A 24,520-nucleotide genomic window follows, 5' to 3' on the forward strand; every position below is an offset into this window, starting at 1 on the left:
AACTCTTCAACAGAACCTGTCTCCTTTATCCAACCACGCTACCTGTTTTCACAAATCTCCTAAGGACATAATAGCTTTGAGACCTTGAATGTCAGCTAAGGGGGCTATGACTGAGGGTTCAAAATATCCGAAGGAAACTGAGAAACAGCACAACTGCATAAACCTTTTTTTCCTTAGGGAACATGGCTTAAACATACACCTGAAACTTTAAATTATGCAACGTTTAATTGGATTTGCTGAAATGTTTCTATATACTATCAGGCACTTTGGAGCATGCTTTATATCTCAGCCAGATAAACTGTGGGGGGTAGGTATTATGAGAGCTTTCTTCATAGAGGGAATAGAAATTCTATAACCTACCTAGAATATTTGACTGCCCCATGCTTCATACTAACTGTTCCAAAAACATGCCTTATTTTTTTGAGAGAAAACTCCTCATACTTGATAGTGAGGACCAGCATCTAATTACAAATTGTGAGGAGGAAAAAAACGCCACTCTTTGTACTATTTACTGTAGTGAGTACAGCCTACTGCAAGTGTTTCTCATGCTTGTCCCTTCAGCAGATGGTACAGGCTGTTATAGGAATGAAGAAAAATAATTAACACGGCTGCTGCTGTGATCTGGTATGGCATTTCCTATGTTCCTCTCCCTGGTCACCACTGGTCATGTGTCTCTTAGGTACAGCCAGTTCACACAAAGATTTCAGAAGTCTTTTGAAGCGCTAAAAATATACCATTAGAAGTTCAGTTTGTTTGTTTTGCACAACACTTACTTAAAGCCTGTATAAAAGGAACAATCTTTGCACTTGAAGAGTTTCTTCCCTCCATGCTTGTCACGGTAGTGACGTCGAATGCTCTGTATGTAACCCGAGGAGAAGTCACAAAATTCACAGTTAAGGATAGCTTCTGTTTTTTCCACTCCTGCAGCACTCCCAGAAAGTGGGATTCGGCTGATATTGTTCCTGGCCAGAGCTGCAGACTGGTAATGGTTCAACTGTTGCTGAACATCAGGAGGTTCCGAGTATGAAGAGTCTATAAAGAAAGAGGGAGGGTTGTCATTCCAGGTGGGTCAATGAAATTTAAAAAGGTTCCAGGCCTGCTCCAGCAGACAGTCTTCTGAAGAAATAAGTGGATTACCATTTCTTCATCTAACCCGATTTGTATTCTACAATGTAAAAGGTGGTCAGTTGAGCTTAGACTTTTAAAATCTGATCTGGGGAGCGATAAATATATGAGAGTAACTTATTAAAGACAGAAAGAAAAAGGAAATGGATACAATATTTCCCTTGCCCTTATACAACCCAACACAAGGCTGTCACACCATTTTAATGATATTTAAAAAAACACAGACTAGATATGTTTCATCACACAAACTGAAAACTAGAATACTTTATTTAAAAAAAAAAAAAAAAGGAGGTGAGTCTTGGAAGTTTCCCAATACTTTGATTTGAATGTGGAAGTTAGGAATTCAGCTACTTTGTCCTATCTAATCCACAACTGCCCATGAATGGTACAAATGAAAGCAGACAAAGCACAGATGAATTTCAGTGTGACATTCCTGAAAAGATAACAAAAGGCTCTTTTCTTAATGTTTTTGAAAAGGAAAACAAAAGATGATTAAAAAAAAAAGTCAGAATACAAAGTATACTAGCCACCTCATGTTTTAACAGGTACTTCATTTCCAAAGTATAATTCCCTGAGGCTGCATATGTATGAATTCTCTAAAACACATACTTGTTGGAAATTAACCAATTAGTAAAGAGAAACAAAAGGCAAACAGGCCTGTACAGCACTCAGTGTCTGGACTTCATCTGTTTTCAAGAGAGTAAAATGGTTGCTTTCTTTCCTCACTGGCATAGAGATAGCTATATATGCTTTAGAAATGAAAAACAGGCCAACAGCAACAACAAAAAGTACCAAACAAAACCAAAACTTAAGGAGGAAAATGACTCCAGGCTCCCCAGCTTCATCATCAGGTATACAGCAGAGACATGAAAGCTTCTGGTAAAACAGTTCAGGGTTTTTTTTTGTTTCTTCTAGCTCAGTTGCATGAGCAGAGACTGGATCACAATATATTTATTCTCTTTCTTCTCATTACTTCTACAGCAGGTTTGCTCACAATGAGTTCTACCCGTTCAAATCTTAAGGCCCTGTGTCACTCTCAGCTGCTTCCAGCCTGCCATGAGGCAAACTGTGGGAAAGAAAAAACCCAAAATGTTATCCCATAAAAGAAGTACACAGCACTCCTGCTCAAACATATTTAAGAAATACACAGGCAGCCAGTGGTGGCTGGAGAGGTACTTTGTGTGTGTGTGTGTGTGGTACATACACCTCTGAAGGGAATGCAGCCTGTGTGGGCAACCCATGCTGGAGCAGGCACACAAGGCAGAAACCGTTACACATATCACCTCAACCTTCTACACCACCCAATTCCTTATTAGAGGAATTTTGACAGACTGAGTGTAACTTGTGAAAATAAGGGAAGATGAGACTGGAGAGGAGAGAGGATAGGTGTTTATGCGTTTGTCTAAGTGTCATCTTTTTTTCTCAACGCCCAAATCAATGATGGGAGGTTTGGGCTGGTTGGCAATAAATTAACACAAGTGAAATTTCCCAACTTTAAACTGTTTTTCCCACAACGGTAATTAGCAGAGAATGTGGGCAACACCGGGAACTGTCATGGGCTGGATCTGGAATAATTGGAATGATTTTGAGTCTCCAGAAGGAGCCTTGATTCTGCTATTGGGAATTTGTGGTGGTGTACTGTGGTGTGAGTGGTGGGCCCATTATGTGTTTGGGGGTGAGTGTGAATACTGAATAGCTGGGAAAAGAAGGGTCCAAAGGGACCCAAGAAAATGGTACTGGTATGGGAAGATGATTGGGAGGAGATGGGATGGTGCTTGCTTCATGTCCATGTTCTAGTTGCCTGGAACCTGGACCACCTCCCAGTACAGACTCCAAGAAAATTAGCCTGGGCCTTGCAGAGAGAAGAGGATACATATAAAACACTAGGAGAGAGATGTGCTGCTTTCTGTGAAGGTATGCCAGCACACGTTGTAGGTAGGCTTCAAGTGGAGCTCCAAAAATATTTGCAAGAGAAGTTGCAAATCAAGCTGCCATTCTCTCCCAGAGGAACGGTTTGCTAAAGGAAGCAGTAGCAAATGCTCAGTGCGAAAGGGAGAGCCTTAATCAGACTTTAGTACATAGTGGTGCTAATTAGCCAGATTAAAGACTAATGCACCGAGCCACTACAGGAACAGTCAGTAAGCACACGTTGACTGGACTGGGATCCTTAAACCTGGGATGATGATATTTGGGACTCTAATGATGAATTAATAACAGAAGCCTATCAGGCAGCCCCTAGTTACTGTAATTAAGTAGACCTGTGCAAACAGGGGCATTGTTCCCCAGAACATGATCACACAACAGGTTCTTTACTCAGAGCAAGATTAAGGCTGTGTGGGAAACTTACAGCCAACACACTCGGGAAAACTGCCTTGCAGTGGCTATGGAGGTACTGAGAAACCAGAGGAGGAGGGATATAGCTGATGGCTCAGCAGAGCAAAGCTCTTGGGGGTTTGTGTCCTATGCCCTATGTAATGGGGGTGGGGTTGGGGATCAGCTGACAGAGGGATATGTTAAGAAATGGTCTGATCTTGCTGCTCTCAAAAATAAGATATCCCCATGGAGGGACTGGGAAGAGGGAGGTGATCAACTGCAGTTGCTTGGGTTGATGGAATGTGTTCACAGGCAAAGGGGAGGAGGAACCCCAGTAAGGCTGTGGCCACTGATGCCATGGCCCAATAGCTCTGATGGTTAGACAGTTATTAACGCCCTTTTGGTATCACCTGACAGCTCGGTGCCCTGTTGATCAATGAGTGACCTATATGTACTGTACTAGGAAGAGCATCGTTGGTAATGTCTAAAGACCAGTGGTCTGGTTGACCTCGGAAAAAACATCAGGAAAATATGGGAATTCTCCATGCTCCTACCCTACACACTAGGACTTATGGATGGTCCTGAAGGAAAAGGGGGAGAATATGGCTGAGTGGGGTGAAAAAAACCCATTAGGTATCTAGCACTGTGAGTCAAGGAATTGCAAGTGCAAGGCAATGTTCAGTTAAACCATTAGCTCCTCCTCCTCCTCTCACCTCCAGCCCATATACTGTTTGGGTGCCTGAACTGAACTTACCGTATTATAGGGGCCTCACCACTGGCCTGGCAGAAAATGGGAGATAACTGAATCTATTGGACTATCTGGATACCTCAACAGTATTATGCCCTAGCACACACTGCCCTCATGCAAAATACCCTGAGTTTTGACATATGCACATCCCTGGTTATAGCCAACTGACCAAATCTGTATATCAAGTAACCTGGAAAGAATCAGTTTGAACAGGCAGAGGAACAACAGCAAGCTTTTGAGCAGCTCAACCAGGAAATAGCCCATGCCATGGCATTAGGACTTATCTGGGAAAGTAGTGATGTAAAACATTTGTTATATACTAGTGCAGGAAAAAAAACAGCATCATATGGAGCTTGTGGCAATGAGCCCATCAAGATGGGAAGGTGGCCATTGGGATTCTGGAGCCAGAGTTACAAAGGGGTAGAAAATAATTATATCCCTCCAGAATAAGAAGTCCTGGCTCCATATGGAGGTGTTCTGTGTGCCACTGAAGTATTAGGCACAGAGCAGGCACTGTGGTTATGCCCCAGACTGCTGGTCCTGAATTTTATGTTTAAGGATTCAAAATCCACTGGCGGAAGAGCAACCACTGCTATGTGGCAAAAATGGGTCCTGGCTCTTACCCAGTAGGCACATACTGGTTCATGCTCCAGATCAGGATTAGTTCAGCTTGTTAGTCAGTGGCCAGCATATCAACAGTAGAAGGAACACTAAACTCCTTGGACAGTTGATGCCCCAGCATATGATGAATTAAGTGTAAAAAATAAACGGAGTCCATTTACTGGCAGATCCTGTAACATCACAGCAGGAAACAGGAGATGACAAGCCACTTCCTGGAACCCCTCTACAGGAGAAGCTGCATCACACAAAGTGACTGGACACTCCAATCAGTTTGCAGAGGTAATGGCCTTGAGAACATGCTCCTGTGCGTGTGACTGACCAATAAACCTCTACAATGGAAGAAGGCTCAGCGGAGATGGGCAAGGGTGACATGCCCATGAAGCTCAGAGACTAATGCAAAGAAGTTGATTTTATCTCAATATAAAGGGGACAGGAGGGTGGCCTTTGTTTTAGATAAACATCTATGTCAGTTGAGTGAATCAACTGGTTGTGTTCATTAAAAGGGTGTGAATGTCTCCTGTAGTTAGCCAGACTGGGGGTGGGCGTGGGGGGGTGGCTGATCCCATCATAAAATATAAAAAATAACTAGCAAAAGAATGTCAAAGAGAACAACAGGCTTGAGCTGGCTTCAACCCACATTTTCCTTCCTGACAATCATGGGGGTGGTCACATTATAGAGATCGGTAATGGGAATCACATTGGTATTGTGATTGAACTGTGTACTGCAATTGCTATGTTTTGCTAAGTGTAACTTATGCTTGTATTCTGTTTTCAGTTTTCGGAAGGAGTAACCAGGGAACTACAGGCCTGTCAGTCTGACCTTGGTGCCGGGGAAGGTTATGGAGCCCATCATCTTGAGTGCCATCAATGCGGCACGTACAGGACAACCAGGTGATCAGGCCCAGTCAGCAAGGGTTTATGAGAGGCAGGTCCTCTTGACTAACCTGATCTCCTTCTATGACAAGGCAACCCACTTAGCGGATGAGGGAAAGGCTGTGGATGTTGTTTACCTGGACTTTAGTAAAGCCTTTGAGACTGTCTCCCACAGCATTCTCCTGGAGAAACCGTCTGTTCATGGCTTGGACGGGTGTACTCTGCGCTGGGTAAAAAGCTGGCTGGGCAGCCAAGCCCAAAGCATGGTGGTGAATGGAGTTACATCCAGCTGGTGGCCGGTCACATGTGATATTCCCCAGGGCTCAGTAGTGGGGCCAGTTCTGTTTCATATCTTTATCAACGATCTGGATGAAGGAATTGAGTGCACCCTCAGTAAGTTTGCAGATGACGCAAAGATGGGGGGGGGGGGGGGGGGGGGGAGTGTTGATCTCCTTGAGGGTAGGAAGGCTCTACAGAGGGATCTGGACAGGCTGGATCGATGGGCCGAGGCCAACTGTATGAGGTTCAACAAGGCTAAGCGCCGGGTCCTGCACTTGCTTGGGTCATAACACCTCCATGCAACGCTACAGGCTTGGGGAACAGCGGCTGGAAAGCTGCCTGGCGGAAAAGGACCTGAGGGTGCTGGTTGACAGCCGGCTGAATATGAGCCAGCAGTGTGCCCAGTGGCCAAGAAGGCCAATAGCATCCTGGGCTTGTATCAGAAACAGTGTGGCCAGCAGGACTAGGGAAGTGATCGTCCCTCTGTACTCGGCACTGGTGAGGCTGCACCTCAAATACTGTGTTCAGGTTTGGGCCCCTCACTGCAAGACAGACATTGAGGTGCTGGAGCGTGTCCAAAGAAGGGCAACGAAGCTGGTGAAGGGTCTGGAGCACAAGTCCTATGAGGAGTGTCTGAGGGCATTGGGGTTGTATTCTGCTAACTTGTAGTGGCAAGGAAAACCAATTTGGGCAGCAGCAGAATGGAAAGCAATGCAACAGCTGAAACAAAGACCTATTTTAATACATCATATTAACTCGCATATCCCAAATTCAAAGGTAACTCAAGAAGAGAAACAAAATAAGCAGGCCAACCACTTGGCTCAAATTGCCATCAAAAATTTGGTATGGGAACATAAGAGAATTTATTTTTAGCCAGGTGTATTGGGTTTATGTGGCAAAATTTTGGTAGCATAGGGGTGCTGCAGGGGTGGCTTCTGTGAGAAGACACCAGGAGCTGCCCCCATGTCCAACAGAGCTAGTTCCAGCTGGCTCCAAAATGGACCCAAAGCTGCCCAAACCTGAGACAATCAATGGCATTGATGGTGCCTCTGTGATCACATATTTAAGAAAGGGTAAAAACCCACTGTGCAGCAGCCTTGAGAGTTAGGAGTGAGAAAAATAGGAAACAGCCCTGCAGACACCAAAGTCAGTGAAGAAGGAGGGGGAGGAGGTGCTCCAGGTGCCAGAGCAGAGATACCCCTGCAGCCTGTGAAGAAGACCATGGTGAAGCAGGTTTTCCTCCTGCAGCCCATGGAGGACCACGCCAGAGCAGCTATCCTCACTGCAGCCCATGGAGGTCTCCATACTGCAGCAAGTGGATATTCCCTAAAGGAAGATGTAGCCCATGGAGAAGCTCACACAGGATCAGGTTTTCTAGCAGGAACTGTGGCCCGGGGGGGGGGGGAGGGAGAAAGGGGGGGAAGAGGGGGGGTATGCTGGAGCAGTCTGTTCCTGAAGGACTGTACCCTGTGGGAGGGACACCACACTAGAGCAGGGGAACATCATGATGAGGAAGGAGCACCAGAGACAAAGCGTTATGAACTGATGGCAGTCCCCATTCCCTGTCCTCCTGCAACACTCAGTGGCTTCACTAAACTGCTCTGCTAACAAGATAAAGGGGTGTTTTTAGAAATGCAAATGGAATTAGATGGTCTCTTTCCCACTGACTTAATGGGATCTCTGCCACTGAAATTTTCCCATGTTGTAAATCTTTGCTGAAAAGTAAAGTTAGCTTGACTTATTCCGAAGGCCAACCATTGGCAGTATAAGTTAGTAAAGAATAAACTGGTGAGATTCAACTGCAGGTCAAATACTAGAACACCACCTTTATGCTTGCTTTTCATGGAACTTTGGATTTTTCTTAATTGCTGCCTTAAATTTTTTTTAAATAAATATATTAAGTAATATTTTAGACAAATTTTTGCTCTAAGGCACCTCTTACCATTAGTGTCCTCCACCGCTTCAGCAGAGATGTGTTTCTTGGAGGTATGGTAGCCAAGTGAAGGTGAGAGGCTGACAACACGGGGTCTTGGTAGTGTCAGTGCTTTCCCATGCACTCTCAAGGAATGATCTTTCAGCTGGCCGATTGTCATGGTGGAAAATGTGCAGGAAGAACATTTGTAGGCATGTTCACCTGGATGAGTGAAATACAGGCAAGTCATCAGCTCACAAAAGAAACAAAATGGGATCCCCATTCTTTTCCTGCTGAACTCAGCAGGAAAATTCCTACCGTTTCCTTCAGTGTGAGACTTATTCCAAAGAGAAAAAACTATATACATCTCCCTGTTGAAACAGTCTGGACTCTGCAGGTACAGACACCCACTTTGGGACCAAAGTTTTTTTTTTCTGACAACTCTAGAACCTTGTTAAATGGCTGATGCAAGAAAACAAAGACCAGACTCTTAGCATGTCTGTGTTGTACAGTATAAGAAAATAGAATCTTGGATTCAAAAAGAGCTACCAGACTAGAGCATTTCCAAATTTCTTTGGGAGGAAAGCAAGGGTGAAGTCCTCTGTGTTTTTCCATGCAACACATCCAGAATCATTACTAAAGAAACTAGAAAAAGACTATAAAATGTTAACTAAGGTTCTTGAAAAAAAACCACCCAAAATTTAAAAAAAAAACAAAACAACAAACAAATCACCCACTGCCGCCTCCTGCACTTAATTTGAGGAGGATCCCATTTTCCTTATATGAAACTTGCCTCCAGGCAGGAATGAGCTCCATAGAAGTAGTAACCAAGTCAAAGTTGGTTTACTACAAGAAGTGGACATGGCAATACCAAAAGCAGTACATATTTATAGGGCTATGGGAAAGTATACTATGGAAAAATATTAAAAGAAGTGAAAGAAGAGAAATAATGAACAGTAGAGAATTTGGTTCCAAATACATTCCAAGTCATAAAGACAGAATACAATAGGAAATAAATTCCCAAGACAAGATTCGTTCTGTGTTAAGTATGGAGGCACCTGAAAGAAAAAGTGAAATGTCCAACCTAAGTGATGTGATATGTGTGGCAAGTAATTATTCTGGAAGTGTTGCTTCCGGGTAAAAGGGCCACACTGACTACATGCAAGTTGTACATAAAATGACAAAATTAATACAAGAGTGAAATATTCATGAACATTAATGGAAGGATAAGAGCTCTGGTTAGGAAAGAGACAGAAAAATGTTTTCCATTTCTCAACAAATTTAACAAACAAGGTTCTAGAACAGAATGGTTTCAAACATCAGAAATAAGTGAACAAAAAAAAGAACAAGAGAAAAAGAAGTATCACAGCCAGTCATACAAGCACATAAAGAGATTAGCACTCGTTCTATATGAAAATACCACACACACACCCCCCACAAAACTATGCTAATCACAGAGACAAACCATAGACTCTTAGAAATACACATTGGTGTACCTGAAAAAGATCAGTCTGAAATGTTGAAACAAAATGCCACACATGGTTTCTTTTCAAATTACATTCTGCACCTGAATATTATTGCCACAGAGGTATTGTTGGTTTACAAAGATAAAGAAAACAGTTTTCATAAAGCATGCATGATGGACTGATTAACATGAAAGGATGAACTAAAGACAAAAAGATATAAACCCCTAATATTTGCTAAATATAAACGATTCCTGGCAGGCATCAGTTGAGTTTTAACATAAAATCACAATAAGAAATTAAATAAAATTGAAGACTACTACAAATTAAGAAATTAGAAGACAGCTAGTAACTGTATTCCCTATTTATCAATAACAGTTCAGGTGGACAGTACCATGTGAAAATGTGTTTGGTTTCAGAGGCAAAACTATAGTTTTCATTAGTGTGATTCCACAGAAAAGTTAGGAAATTTTCTACTGTTAGTTTTGAATCTCATAATTATTATTTTGAAATATATAAATAAGTGTATTTTCACAATTTTTCTATGGGACTGTCTCAACACCTGAAATGTATCCAAAGCATCGTGTCCCAGATGATTTAGACTCTGGGCAAAAACTCTAGGTTACAGTCTGATTCAAAGTGAAAACAAATTACAGCACATTCAGAGATACTACACACAGTTCTGTTCTATGCCAAAGGAAGCAGTACATACTGAATGAGAACAAATGCTAGATGCTTACAAGAACCAAATGGCTTTGTAAAGGTATGTGGAAGGAAAGTTACTGTTCCTTTAAGGGTATCTGGTCAAGGACCTTTTTAAACACAAAAAAGGATAATAAGAAAAGGAGGAAGACATAAACAAGAACATCCATAGACACAAACCTGGCTGAAAAATGATAAGGGAGTCTGTGATGAGAACCAAACCTGGTTAGTCACACTATGAGTGTGAGAATGTTTATTCCAGCAAGGTTATCTTGTCAGTTGGGAAACCAAGGGAAAAAGAGGGAAACCAGAAACAAAAATATACAGAAACAAACCTGACAGAAAAAAACATGGAGACAATGACAAGAAACAAACCTCACTAGTCACACTTACTGATGGGCTACCAAGAAACCACAGGCTCCACTTCCAGGAAGATCAACCTGGACTTTGCAACTGATAAGACTGCAAACCCAGGGGGATATCCTGGATACTGGACTGGGAGGGGTGCAGGAATCTATAGAAGTATACAAACTCATGAGGTGACATGCAAGGGAAAGGGGAAGCAGGAAGGAACAAAAAGAGTGGTAGACAGAAAGGAGTATAAAAGGGACCAGTTGCATGTAAAACAGGGCCAGTTGGTACGCTTGCCTGACTGAGCCCTGCACCTGATCACCACAGTCTGTCCTTTCTTCTTACATCTTCTTATTAAATCTTTTCTTAAATATCTCTGCATAATCTCACTCTGTCCTGTGCGCATGTGTGCTGCAAGGACTAAGTGCCAGCTACCGGTGAGACCTGTGTGAATGGAATCTGGTGCCAGCTACTGGAGTCAGACTGGGAGTGTAGGTGCCCCTGGACTATACTGGCACGAGTGGGGGTCTTTAACCTCCAGCCACTGGGGTGGGAATGGTGTGTGTCTTGACAACCAGCTACTGGGAGGGACTGGTATGAGTGAGGAGAGTGAGAGGCTCTGTGCCAGTGGCTGGAGCATGGATCACAGCCCATGTGCCTGGTGCCAGGCTTCCTCAAACTGAGCGTGCACCAGGTGGGTGTGTATTCACTAGCAAATTTCAACCTGGACTAGCCACTGGTCCCAGTGGCCAGGCAGAAGGAAGTCCTGGGCTGGAACTGCTGGAGGAGGCAGCTGATCGTAACATCCCTTAACAGTTCTAGCTATTATGTAAGAATGCGTTTTATAATAAATGGAGTTTGACCACTCCCCAAAAGATAATGGACATGAGGAGGCACGTGGAATTTTACAACCACCAAGGCACTTCAAAAAAAATGTATGGGCATTATGCACATCTCTAAGAATAAATAACAAAATATCTACGAGAGAGAGTGAGGAAAAACACCTTTAACAAATGAAAGTCATAGAAATACTATATTACTGGAAGACTGGTGAAAAAAATCCACAAGGCTATTATTCAATAGGATATATTGCTAAAGAACTTACTGGAAACAAAACAGGAAAAAGAGTCCCAGAGAAAGAGAGCACACTACAAAGAGGGAGACTGTTTTGAACTCAGAGAAGTATATGTGTGACACAGATAGCACATACTCTAAAAGAGCATGCATGGCAAAGAAACCATGAAAGAGCATGTGACCAACCCAGAAAGACCACACGTGACCCAGAGAAACAGAGCATGAACAAGCCAAAGAAAAAGACACCCAGAGAAGGAGACAGAAAGAGCATGTGATCCAAAGAGGCAGAGAAAGCCTGTAACCCAAAGAGAGAGTGCATGACCCTGAGAGAGAAAGCACGACACAGACAGAGAAAGTGGGTGTGGTCAAGAGAGACAGAGAGCAAGCCTGACCCAGAGAGAACATGAATGTGGCCCAGAGAGAGAGGCAGTGTGAACCAGATAGAGTGCAACCCAAAGAAAGATATGAAGTGAGTGTGATACAGAGACAGAGACCCAGAGAGAGCAAGTGCAACCAAGAGAAAGAGACAGTGTCTGACCCAGAAAGACCAAGAAAGTGATGACAGAGAATGTGACCAAGAGCATCACCCACAGAGACAGAGAGAACATGGGGGGAGGGGGGAGAGAGCATGACCTAGAGGGGGGGAGACAGCATGACACAGAGGAGGGGGGGGGTGCATGACCCAGAGAGTGTGTGTGACAGAGAGAGAGAGAATGGACCATAAAGAACATGTGAGGGGAGGAGAGCGTGTGTGTGACTTAGAGTGCACTAGTGTGACTGAGAGAGAGTGTGACCCAGAGAGAGAGAGAGAATTGGAGGGAGAATGCACAGTACTCAGAAAGAGGAGAAAGAGAGCTTGACCCAGAGAGAGAGATGGTGAGGATGGCCCAGCAAGAGAGCAAGCATAGCCCAGAGAGAAAAAGTGATCCAGAGCAAAAGAGGGGGAAAAGACCACTGCCCAGAGCAAGTGACCACTCATACATAGGGGGCAACTCAAACAGAGAATGAGTTTGCATGACCCAGAAAGAGAGAGAAGCGCAGCTCAACCCAGAAAAAGAGCGAGCAAACCGCGGTGGGGGGTGGGGTGGTGTCCATAGGAAGAGAGAGCTTGCAGGCCAGAGAGAGAGGGAGAGGTCAGACAAGAATACATATGAGAGAGACAGAGGGGTGAATGTGGACAAAAGGGAGGGAGGGTGTGCATGACGCAGGGGTGGTGGTGTGGTGGCCCAGAGAGAGAGAGCAAGGAAGACAGAAGAGGGAGGGGAAGGGAGAGAGATAGATGTCCGGGGGGGGGGAAGAGGCAACCAAAAGAGAAAGACAGGCAGAGGTCAACCCAGAGAGAGAGCAGAGAGAGAGAGGGAGAGAGGGGTGGGTGGACCCAGAATGAGACCCAGAGAAAGAGTTTATACAAGAGAGAGAGGGACACAAAGAGCATGCCAGAGAAGTCAACCCAGAAAGAGCAAGAGGATGACTCAAAGAACGATGACCCAAAAGAGAGGTACAGCAACCCACAGAGAGAGGGTAACCCACACAGAGGGAGAGAAAGAGAGAGAAAGTGAGAGAGAGGTCAGCTAAGCAGGGGGGGTGGGGGGCATGAAGGATGGGGGGAGAGAGAAGACAAGCCAAAAAGGGGGTGGGGAACCAAAGGGAGGGAGAGGTGGCAACCCAGAGGGAGAGGTGGCAACCCAGAGGGAGGGAGAGTGGCCATGATAGACGTCAACTGAGAAAGAGAGAGATACCCAGAGGGAGGGGGGAGGGAGAAGTTTGGGGGGTAAATACAAGAGGTAAATACAGATAAAGGTTTGACCTGAGGAGAAAAAGAGACAGATTAACCCAAAGAGAAAGGGGAGGACAGGGAGGATGATCCAGAATGAAAGAGAGCAGCCCAGAAAGAGGGAGAGGGCAACCCAGAGATATAGAGAAAGGCAGGCAACCAAGAGAGAAAGACAGATAGAGGTCAAACTAAAGAGAAGGGGGGGGGGGGGGGGGGGGCAGACTGAGGGAGGGAGGGAGGGAGGGAGGGAGAGGATTACCCACTGAGGGTGGGTGACCCATAGGGAGCAATCAAGAGGGCAACCCAAAGACAGAGAGAGCACAATCCACAGAGAAAAAGAGAGAACACCTGACCCAGAGAGCGTGGTCCAGAGAGAGAAATACTGAGCATAACTCACTGAGAGAGTGGGTGTGACAGGTGAACCCAGAGAACATGAAAGAGGTTGACCCAGAGAGAAAGAGTGAGAAGGCAGCCCAAATGAGGTGGCAGCAATGCAAGGAGAGAGTGCAAAGAGAGAGGGTAACCCACAGAGAGAGTGTGACCCAGAAAGAGGCAGAGAAAGGGAGAACACAGGTGGCAAAGAGGCAGAAAGAGAGGTGGAGAGAGAAGGGGAGAGGGGGTGAGTAAGAGAGGATGAGGTCTGGAGTGGGGGGAAGAGAGCGGGTGTGAGAGAAGGCAATCCAGAGAGACAGCATGGTACACCCCAGAGGGGTGTCAAAAGAGAGAGAGACATCCAAACTGTGTGTGAGATATCAACCCAGAGAAAAGAGAGGACAGAGTGGCCCAGAGAGAGTGAGCAAGAGGAAGGGGAGGGGCAGCAAGCCATAGAGACAGGGCAACCCACAGAGAGGGAGAGAAGGAAAGATAATGGCCAAGAATGTGATAGAGATGGACAGATTGGCAGTGGGTGGGGTGGGTGTGTAGAAGATGAGCCAAAAAGGGGGTTGGGGACCAAAGTGGGAGAGAGCTGGCGACCCAGAGGGAGAGAGAAGGTGCAATAGGTGTCAACCCAGAGAGAGAGATGGGGGGGGGGCCACAACCAAGAGGGAAATACAGATAAAGGTTGACCCAAGGAGAAAGGGGGTGGGGTGTGACACACATGACCCAGAGAGAGAGAGGGCATGAGAGGGGGTGTGAGCCCAGAGAGAGGGAAGACATGAGACAGAGCACATGTAACCCAGCGGGAGGGAGAGACACAGAGAAACAGATAGTTTGTCCAAAGACAGAGAGAAAGAGAGCAATGGGGGGGGGGGGGGGGGGGGGGGGGGGGCAGCAGCATGGGTGTGGGGTGAGTGACCCAACAAGAGAGAAAGAGAGAGGCTAGCCCAGATAAAGCAAGAGAGGTTGGCCCAGAGAAAGAGAGAAGACAGCCCAAAGGAGGTGGCAGCAACCAATAGTCAGCAACTCTCAATTCAGAGGGAATGAACAAACACGACCCAGAAAAGAAAACCAGAGGGAAAGAAACCCAGAAAGAGAAAGAGGGTGCTCAGGGTGTGCACAGGGTGTGTGGGTGTGACCCAGAAAGAGAAAATCAGAGAGAATATGTTGCCCTGAGAGAGAAAAAGGGGGGCAGAGACACTGGCCTATAGGGAGAGTGCATGACACAGAGAGAGAATAACTCAGAGATGGAAGAGGGAGGCAGAGACAGAAAGCACACTTAAACCAAAGATACAAATAGAACCATAACCCAGAGAAAGAGAGCATAACCCAGAGGACAGAGTGAGCAATGTGTGTGACCCAGAGAGAGAGAGAAAGCACGTACATGACCCAAAAAGCAAGAGATTGCACAGGTCCCAAAGAATGTGAATGTGACCCAGAGAGCAAGAGTGACTGCATGCAACCCAAAGCTTATGACTCAGAGAGAGCATTTGACCCAGAGAGCAAGAGTGCACTCTCTTGAGGGAGAGCTCAAGCATAATAATATATAATTATAATATCAGGCTTGCCCATGACAAGCTGTTGGACAACACGCCAAGTTTAGAGGGATGGGGTGCTAGCAAAGGCCCTCAGCCTGTTGCTCTGAGATGTGCTGGGTACACTGCAGCACACTTGAAGTCTTACAGAGATAAGCTAGGGCAGGGGTCCTCAAACTACGGCCCGCGGGCCGGATACGGCCCCCCAGGGTCCTCAATCCGGCCCCCGGTATTTACAGAACACACACACCCCCACCCCCCCCCGCTGGGGGTTGGGGGGGGAAACCAAGCAGCCGCAGATGACTGCCTGCCACTTCATCCGCATGCCAGCCCCCTGCTTAAAAAGTTTGAGGACCCCTGCTCTATACCAATGCACACAGCACAGGCAACAAACAGGAGGAGTTGGAAACTACTGTGCTGCTAGAAAGCTATGATCTAGTTGCCATTACTGAAACCTGGTGGGACGAATCCCATGACTGGAGTGTGGCTATCAATGGCTACAGGCTGTTCAGAAGGGACAGGCGAGGAAGGAGGGATGGAGGAGTTGCCCTCTACATCAAGAAATGGATAGACTGTGAAGAGCTCTCTCTGAAGAATAGCTACAAGCAGGTTGAAAACTTATGGGTAAGAATTAGAGATCGAGGCAACAAAGGGAACCTTTGGTCGGTGTTTACTACAGGCTGCTCAATTAAGGGGAGCCTATTGACAAAGCCTTCTTACTCCAGCTAGAGGAGGCATCATGCTCGCAGGCTCTTGTCCTGCTGGGGGACTTCAACCACCCCAACATCTGATGGAAAAGCAGCATGGTAAGCTGTAGGCAATCCAGGAGACTCATGGAGCACATTGAGGATAACTTCTTAAGCCAGGTAATAGACAGCCCTACCAGAGGGGATACGTTACTGGACCTGATGGTCACCAATGCAAGTGATGTCAAGATTGGAGGCAGCCTGGGCTGCAGTGATCATGCACTGGTGGAGTTTGCAGTCCTGAGGGATATGGGACAGGCTAAAAGTCAGGGCACTGAATTTTAGGAAAGTAAACTTCCAGCTGTTCAAGAAGTTAGTCAATAGGACCCCCTGGGAAACTGCCCTCAGGGACAAGGGAGCAGAACAGAGCTGGCAGATCTTTAAGGATGCTTTCCATAGAGTGCAAGAGCTCTCAGTTCCCAGGTATAAGAAATCAGGAAAGGAAGGCAAGAGACTAGCATGGGTGAGTCTAGACCTGCTGGTCAAACTAAAGGGCAAGAAGGAAATGCACAGGCAGTGGAAGCAGGGACAGATATCCTGGGAAGAGTATAGGGATGCTGCCCAGATGTGTAGGGATGGGGCCAAGGCATGGATGGAGCTGAACTGGGCAAGGGATGCAAAGAATAATAAGAAGGGCTTCTATAGGTATGTCAGCCAGAAAAGGAAGGTCAAAGAAAGCATAGCGCCCTGATGAACACAACTAGCAAACTGGTAACAATGGATGAGGAGAAGGCTAAAGTACTCAACAACATTTTTGCCTCCATCTTCACTGGCAACCTCTCTTCCCACACCTCTCGAGTGGATGGACCTCAAGGCAGGTCCCAGGGGAGCAAAGTCCCTCCAACTATAAGAGAAGATCCGGTTTGAGACTAACTGAGGAACCTGAACATACAAAAGTCCATGGGACCCAATGAGATGCATCCCAGAGTCCAGAGGGAACTGGCTGATGTAGTTGCCAATCCACTCTCCATGATATTAAAAAAGTCGTGGCAGTCAGGTGAAGTCCCTGGTTCCTGGAAAAAGGGAAAGATTGCACCCATTTTTAAAAAGGGTAGAAAGGAGGATCCTGGGAACTACCGACCTGTCAGCCTCACCTCTGTGCCTGAGAATACCATGGAACAGATTGTCCTAGAACCTATGTTAAGGCACATGGAGGGTAGGTAGGGGATTCAAGACAGCCAACATGGCTTCACCAAGGCCAAGTATTGCCTGACCAACCTAGTGGCCTTCTATGATGGAGTGAAAACATCAGTGGACAAGAGAAGAGCTATGGATGTCATCTATCTGGACTTCTGTAAGGCCTTTGACACGATCCCCCACAACATCCTTCTCTCTAAATTGGAGAGATATGGATTTAATGAATGGACTCACAGTGGGTGAGGAATTGGTTGGCTGCATGGTTGCATCCAGAGGTTAGTGGTCAACAGCTCAATGTCTGCATGGAGATCAGTGATGAGTGGTGTCCCTCAGGGGTCTGTAATATCTTCATCAATGACTTGCGCTTGCAGACCAGAAAGCCAAGTGTGGCTAGCGGGTCGAGAGAGGTGATTCTCCCCCTCTACTCCGCTCTTGTGAAACCCCGCCTGGAGTACTGCATCCAGCTCTGAGGCCCACAGTACAAGAAAGACATGGACCAGTTAGAATGGGTCCAGAGGAAGGCTGTGAAAATGATCAGAGGGATGGAACATCTCTCCTATGAAGAAAGGCTGAGAGAGTTGAGGTGGTTTAGCCTGGAGAAGGGTCTAGGTAGACCTTATTGTGGTCTTTCAATATTTAAAAGGGGTTTATAAGAAAGATGGGGACAGACTTGTTACCAAGGCCTGTAGCGACAGGACAAGGTGCAAGGGTTTTAAACTGAAAGACAGTAGATTTAGATTAGATATTAGGAAGAAATTCTTTACTGTGAGGGTGGTGAGACACTGAAACAGGTTGCCCAGAGAAGTTGTGGATGGAAATCGCTGAAAACATTCAAGGTTGGACAGGGCTCTGAGCAACCTGATCTAGTTGAAGATGTCCTTGCTCATTGCAGGGGGTTTGGACTAGATGACCTTTAAAAGTCTCTTCCAACCCAAACTATTCTATGATTCTATGTGACCTAGAGAAAGACAAGAATGAATGCCCCAGAGAGTGAAAGAGGACGCACACCCCAGAGTGTGACACTGAGAAAAGCATGCATGACAAAATGAGCACACACATGATCCAGATAGACCAAGCAGGTGCCTGCCACTCAGAGATAGCAAGCATGAGCACGCACAACCCAGAGCAAGAGAGAGATCACAGCCTAAACCGAGAACGTGCAAGAGCATGTGCGTGTGATCAGGGGAGAGAGCACATGTGACCCAGAGTGAGAATGCACATGCACAACCAAAAGCAAGTGCATGTGCCCATTCCAGAGAAAACTCACATGGCCCACAGATCAAGTACATAACCCTGAGAGATCATGCAAGAATACACACACAACCCCAGGAGACAGAGTGGGTGCCCAAATGTAGCAGGGCCCAAAGGAGTGCACAATGTGGAGTGTACAACCAAGAGTGTACACCCCAGAGAGAGCATGTCCAACACAGATTGAGAGGATCACACAAGGCAGAGAGAGCACAAGACCCAGAGAGGGTATGTGAGAACATGCAGCCCACAGAGCAAATGTACAGTCCAGAGAGTACATGAATTACCAAGAGAGTACAGCCCAGAGAGAGCATGCAAGACCCAGAGAGAGAGCACGAGTGTGCAGCCCAGGGAGAACAAAGTGCAGCGAGACAGAAGCATGCAATGCAGGGAGAGAGCATGCATGTGTGCATGACCCAGGGAGAGAGAGCACACACACACACATGCCCCAGGGTGGAGGGGAGCAAAGATGCAACTAGAGGAAGAGTGTGTGCATGCAAGAGTGCACAACCCAAAGAATGAGCAAGAGTGTATGTGACCCAGAGTGGGCAAGCATGAGAGCAAAAACAAGAAAGCATGACACAAGACAAAATGAGCCAGTGCACACAACAGAGTTCCAGACTAGAGCAACAGGAAGAAAGACCAACACAGACTGAGACACTGTGTTCCAAAGACAGAAAGAGTGCATGACCATGACAGAGACAGAGAGAGGAAGAAGATGTGACTGATAGAGAGCATGTGCTGCAAGAAACAGAGTGCATGACCGAGAAAGAGAGCACGAGACCTTCACCAAGAGAGGAAGGGAAAGCTAGCAACACCAAACACATGACCGCTAGAAGGAGCACGTGAGAGGAAGAAACCACAAGAAAGAGAAACCTAGCCAGACTTGGAGAGAAATGTAGAGCCAGGTGACCAAGCACAATAGAGCACAGAAGGGAGCAATAGAGAGGGAGAACAAGTCTGTGACAGAGAGAGGGGAAGGGAGCATACACAGCCACACATGAGATACAGAGAGAACGTGACCCAGAGAGGGAAAGCAAACATCACTGTTGGGTGAGGGAGAGCATGCAACGGTCTGAGAGAGAGAGCGCCACAGTCTTTTATAAAGAATATTTGACCGAGTGAGGGAGAGCATGTGCCATCACACCCAAGAGAGGAACAGCAATGCACAACATAGAGAGGGAGAGTGAGCACACCACGCACAAGTTTCAGCAACAGGGAGCACGTGACTCAGAATGAGAGGAAGCAAGCAAGAAGCAGCTCATGAGAGCACAGCCGCACATGAAGAGGGAGAGCAAACACAATCATGAGAGTGAGCAAGAGAGGATAACACATGACAGAGACCAGACATAACCACACATGAGAGAGGGAGATGACCATCTAGATAGAGAGGGAGAGCGAGCATGACTGCATGTGAGGGAGAGAGGAAAAACAGGAGAACAAGTGCAACCATGCACAAGGTTGATTGAGAGGGGACACACAAAAATGAGAGGGGGCATGTGACCACACGTGAGAGAGGGAGAGCACCCAACCGCACAAGAGCTTGTGATCATGCAAGAGAGTGCGGAGAGCACGTGTAACTGCCCACAAGGGACAGAGAGAGAGAACAAGCATGACTGTGTGTGAGATTGAGCAAGAGGGAGCACACAAGAGAAAGTACATGTGCCTGACAGCAAGAAAAAGAGATTGAGAGAGGACAAGGGACAGCACAAGCAAGGAAGGGTTGACTTACCAGCATGAGCTTTGAGTATATGGGTTTTCAAGCGGCTATTGTAAGAGGACTTGAATGGACAGAGCTTGCAACGGAATGGCTTATGGTGCCCATGATGAGTCTGCATATGGCGATCCAGACTGACCAAAAGACAGACAAAAAAAAAAGGAAACAAAATAGTAAATCATTTTAGCTATTCCTTCAGATGCAAGCCAAAAAACAAGTAACAAAAATAAATTTTAAATAAGAGCAAGCCAGGCTCAGCTATCCTTCTCATGCTGGTTCTTTATATCCAACAGGTCTGCTTATAGAACAAGGCAGAATCTGATCTGAGTAAGAAAGAGATTTATCACCAATTTTATCACACAGAATGCTAGCCAATGTTATTCCAATCTACAAGAAGGGTGTGCAGGAAGACCCAGGAAACTATGGACCTGTTAATCTAATCTCAGTTCCTTGAAAAATTGTGGAGAAGATTATGCTGGGTACTATTGAAAGGCATTTAAAGGACAATGCAATCATCAGGCACAATCAACATGGGTTCACAAAGAGAAAGTCCTGTATAACTAATTTGCTATCCTTCCGTGATAAGGTCACCCACCTAGTGGATGAAGGGAAGGCAGTGGATGTAGTTTTTCTGGATTTTAGTAAGGCTTTTGATACTGTCCCTCACAGCATCCTTCTGGACAAGTTGTCCAACTGTGGGATAAGCAGGTTCATGGTGCACTAGGTGAAGAACTGGCTGAAGGGCAGGGCTCAAAGTGCTGTAGTGAATGGGGCTACACCTGGCTGGCAACCAGTCACCAGCAGTGTTCCTCAGGGTTAAATTCTAGGGCCAGTCCTGTTCAATATATTTATCAACAATCTGGATGCAGGAGTTGAATGCACCATTAGCAAGTTTGCTGATGATACCAAGTTGGGAGGTGCTGTTGACTCTCTTGAGGGACAGAAGGCTTTGCAGAGGGATCTAGATAGACTGGGGCATTAGGCCATGATTAATGGGATGAAATTTGACAAGTCAGAATGCTGAATCCTGCACCTGGGATGGAGTAATGCTGGGCACAAGTATAGAATTGGGAGAAGAGTGGCTGGAGAACAGCCCTGCAGAAAGGGATCTGGGGGTGCTGGTTGGCAGCAGTCTGAGTCAGCAGTGTGCCCTGGCAGCCAAGAGGCCAAACTGCATTCTGGGGTGCATCAAACACAGCTTTACCAGCTGGTTAAGAGAGGGGATTATCCCACTGTTTTCAGCATTGCTGCAGCCTCACCTTGAGCACTGCGTGCAGTTCTGGACCCCACAATTTAAGAAGGATGTTAAGGCACTTGAATGCATCCAGAGGAGGGCAACAAAGTTGGTGACAGGGCTGGAAGGCATGTCCTATGAAGAGCAGCTGAGGACTCTTGGTTTGTCTAGTTTGGAGAAAAGGAAGCTGAGGGGTGACCTCATTGTTCTCTGCAGCTTCCTGAGGAGGGGAAGTGGAGGGGGAGATGCTGAGCTCTTCTCCCTGGGATCCAGTGACAGGACATGTGGGAATGGTTCAAAGCTGCACCAGGGGAGGTTCAGACTTGACAGTAGGAAGCATTTCTTTATTGAGAGGCTGGTCAAACACTGGAACACCCTTCCTAGAGAGATGGTCGATGCCCCATGCCTGTCAGTGTTTAAAAGACATATGGACAATGCCCTTAATAATATGGTTTAACTTTTGGTCAGCCCTGAATTGGTCAGGCAGTTGGATTAGATGATCACTGCAGGTCCCTTCCAACTGTTCTGTTCTGTTCTATTCTAATTTATTCTATGTCTGGGGCTACAGGGAATGTCTAAGGCTTCTCACTGAGGATGGGGCAGAGGAAAACTGTCTCCTTGCCTACAGGAGGCGTGTTATCAGGTTAAAGAAGCTGCAGGAGATCAGACAACCGCACAGCATCAGAGATGAGAAAAAAATTAACAGGATCTTCTCAGAGATCCTGCAGAGACAAGAGTCCAAACTCCCAATTGTACTGAAGAAAGGGCAGCCAGTGTCTGTTTATCAGATTGGGAAATAGAGACTACCAAGATGGCAAAGGCTGGAAGCTTGTGATATCTGGCATTGGGAGGAAGGCACCTGCTTCACCAGCAGATCTGCAACTACAGAATAGGTTCTATAGTTCTGCATCTGATTGCAGATGAGGAGCTGGGAGCTCTGTCCAATGAAGCATCAGAGTTGGCTGTACCTGAACAATGTGACAGCACCAGGGGGAAGTGGTGAGTGATAGTAGTGGGAGACTCCCTTCTGCAGGGGAGATACCAACCTAATCTGCTGTACAGGGAGGTTTGCTGCTTGCCAGCTCAGATCCAGGATGTTAATGACAGACTGCTAAGGCCTGCCCAACCCTTGGACTATTATCCCCTGCTGCTTATCCACATAGGAACCATGCTGTGATACTGACAGAAATGCTGCTTTTCTAACACCAGGGTTTATAAATATTTCTTATATCATGCTTTCTTTCCCACCTACTTTTAATTGCAGAACAGTAACAACTTCACCCAATTTAAGGGTGTCACTGACAATGCTATCAATGCCTATGTTAAACAACCACCTGGATCTCCCTGGAGTGAAGAGGGACAGACACAGGATGGGGGGACATGACAGTTCTTCCCCCAGAAGCTACAGAAAAAATGTACATATGTTTGTCAGTCTAGGATGCCAGTAAAAAAACCCACAACAATAAACCGTATTTCTTTGTGGCAAGCCATGAATAAATATGATAAAAGAATTCTAAAGCTTCCTATTTGTAGGCAAAGAAATGTCATGAGGAATTTGATTATTTATTATGACCATGCATTTTTCATGGGTCACATCAGATAAGGGGTGATTTCCTCAACCCATTTCAAGAATACCACACTGATTTGAAGATTATGTTCATAGACTGAAATTTCATAACACAAATAAGAAAAGAAAAAAACTCTTAACTTTAAGATTGGCTTGTGATAGCTGTTCAACACTAGAAACGAAGTCACAGTACTATTTAAAAATAAGGTAGTTACATGGAAGGCTAGTGAAAAATACTTTTTCCTCTTTATGGCTTTTTTAATTTCATGCATTTAACAAGACTGCATAAGTGGTGGGCATCTTTTTGCTTGGTGTGCATTTCCCCTACACACAACAAAAAGAGAATTTGTATTCAAGATATAAAAATGGGACTTTTTACAGTCGACGATGGCAAAATGTTTGGGGGCATAGAAAATACCTAAATGCTGAGAAAGATAAAAACATGGCTTGAAATAAAATTGAATGCACTCTCCTTCAATGTCAACCAACATAAAAAAGTCATGCTAGTAGTCTGTGCCGTTGAAAACAAACCGTAACTTACTTGTGCCTGAAAGCAGAGACAAAGGAGCAATACTGGCAGCTGTACTTGTCTTCCCGGGTAAACATGGCCAGAGCCAAGTGACTCCTCTCATGAGATCGCAGACCCTGCATAGACATCAAAACCCGGTCACACTGGCTGCAGTGGTAGCCCCCAGGCCTGGTTTCATCTTCCAAGGATGCTCCAGATTCAGCTTCTGTAAATTCCACAGTGCCAGGGTCTTTGGCTCCCTCAAACCCCTCCAAAGTTGTGCTTGAAGAATCTTCAGCTTCCTGCTAAAAAACACATACCCCCCCAAAGCCATCAATTCTCTCTCCCTTCTGCCCCTCAATCTCTCCTATATATCCCAATGCATTCAGTTTCTAAGGGTATCCCTACCATACTACAATAATGACTTTTTGTATAAAGAGAGCCTAGTCTTTAATTATATATATATGTATATACATTAAAAAAACAAAAAACCCATCTCTTGGTCCATTTCCTAAGTGTTAACTAGCACAGCATGCATTCTGCAGCAACATTAAAACTGTTCATAGACTGAAATTGCATAACACAAATAAGAAAATGAAAAGTCTATTTATATGATGGTTTTAGGGTCTTGTATTTTAGTTTTTGTTCCCTGCTGTTTAGTATCTACTTGCTCAAAAGATGGTATTGAACCCTGTCCTGATTTCTGCTGGGATAGAGTTAATATTTCTTCCTAGCTAGTGCAGTGCTGTGTTTTGACATTGATAGAAGATAAGCATCCTATTCTGTCAGTAGTATTGGATAAGCTAAAGAAAGTTCAGTGGAAGGAGAATGAAAGCTCTTAGGTAGAATAATTTAGACTGTGAAGTACTCAGATACTTTACACAGCACACAGTTGATGTCATGAAATATGCATGCTTTAGTTAACATTCTGAGGACTTCAGAATAATATTTTGCTGAGTACTCATTGCAGCAAGAAAAGGAGGAAAACTGCATAACCAGTTTTGCAACCTTATTGCACCTGAACTCCCCCTGCTGATAGCCTGTAAAGCTGTCTGTGGAGCACAGCCTATCCTCAGAGACATTCTAGGTGGTCTCCACTTGAATAGGGAGGAAAGAGCAGCACATTTACAATTAACCACTTGAATTGGACCTCTGGCTCAGCTGGCTATTTGAATATGTGTTTGCAGCACTATAATTTCACTTTTGCATATGGGT

At 45.6% G+C, this 24,520-nt stretch overlaps 1 protein-coding gene across 4 annotated transcripts in view; it reads right to left on the reverse strand.

The window, feature by feature from the left end:
- The window catches only part of LOC129734833 (zinc finger protein 462-like), a 104,942-nt gene that overhangs the window by 26,016 nt on the left and 54,406 nt on the right, over nt 1-24,520 (reverse strand). Inside the window, exons 5-9 of one of the 4 annotated variants that reach the window (XR_008730417.1) lie at nt 23,339-23,610; nt 20,012-20,130; nt 7,902-8,093; nt 5,818-6,045; nt 902-1,032 (exon numbers count right to left, since the gene is read on the reverse strand). Coding sequence is in view for 3 of the 4 variants with exons in the window: in XM_055700123.1 (XP_055556098.1) it covers nt 774-1,032; nt 7,902-8,093; nt 20,012-20,130; nt 23,339-23,610 (842 nt within the window). In the remaining variant the exon portion in view is untranslated. Of the gene's footprint in view, nt 1-773; nt 1,033-5,817; nt 6,046-7,901; nt 8,094-20,011; nt 20,131-23,338; nt 23,611-24,520 lie in introns of those variants that run through there. The other 3 variants (XM_055700125.1, XM_055700124.1, XM_055700123.1) reach the window with 3 other exon arrangements.

Source organism: Falco cherrug, assembly GCF_023634085.1.
Source record: "Falco cherrug isolate bFalChe1 chromosome W unlocalized genomic scaffold, bFalChe1.pri SUPER_W_unloc_1, whole genome shotgun sequence".
Classification (NCBI taxonomy): domain Eukaryota; kingdom Metazoa; phylum Chordata; class Aves; order Falconiformes; family Falconidae; genus Falco; species Falco cherrug.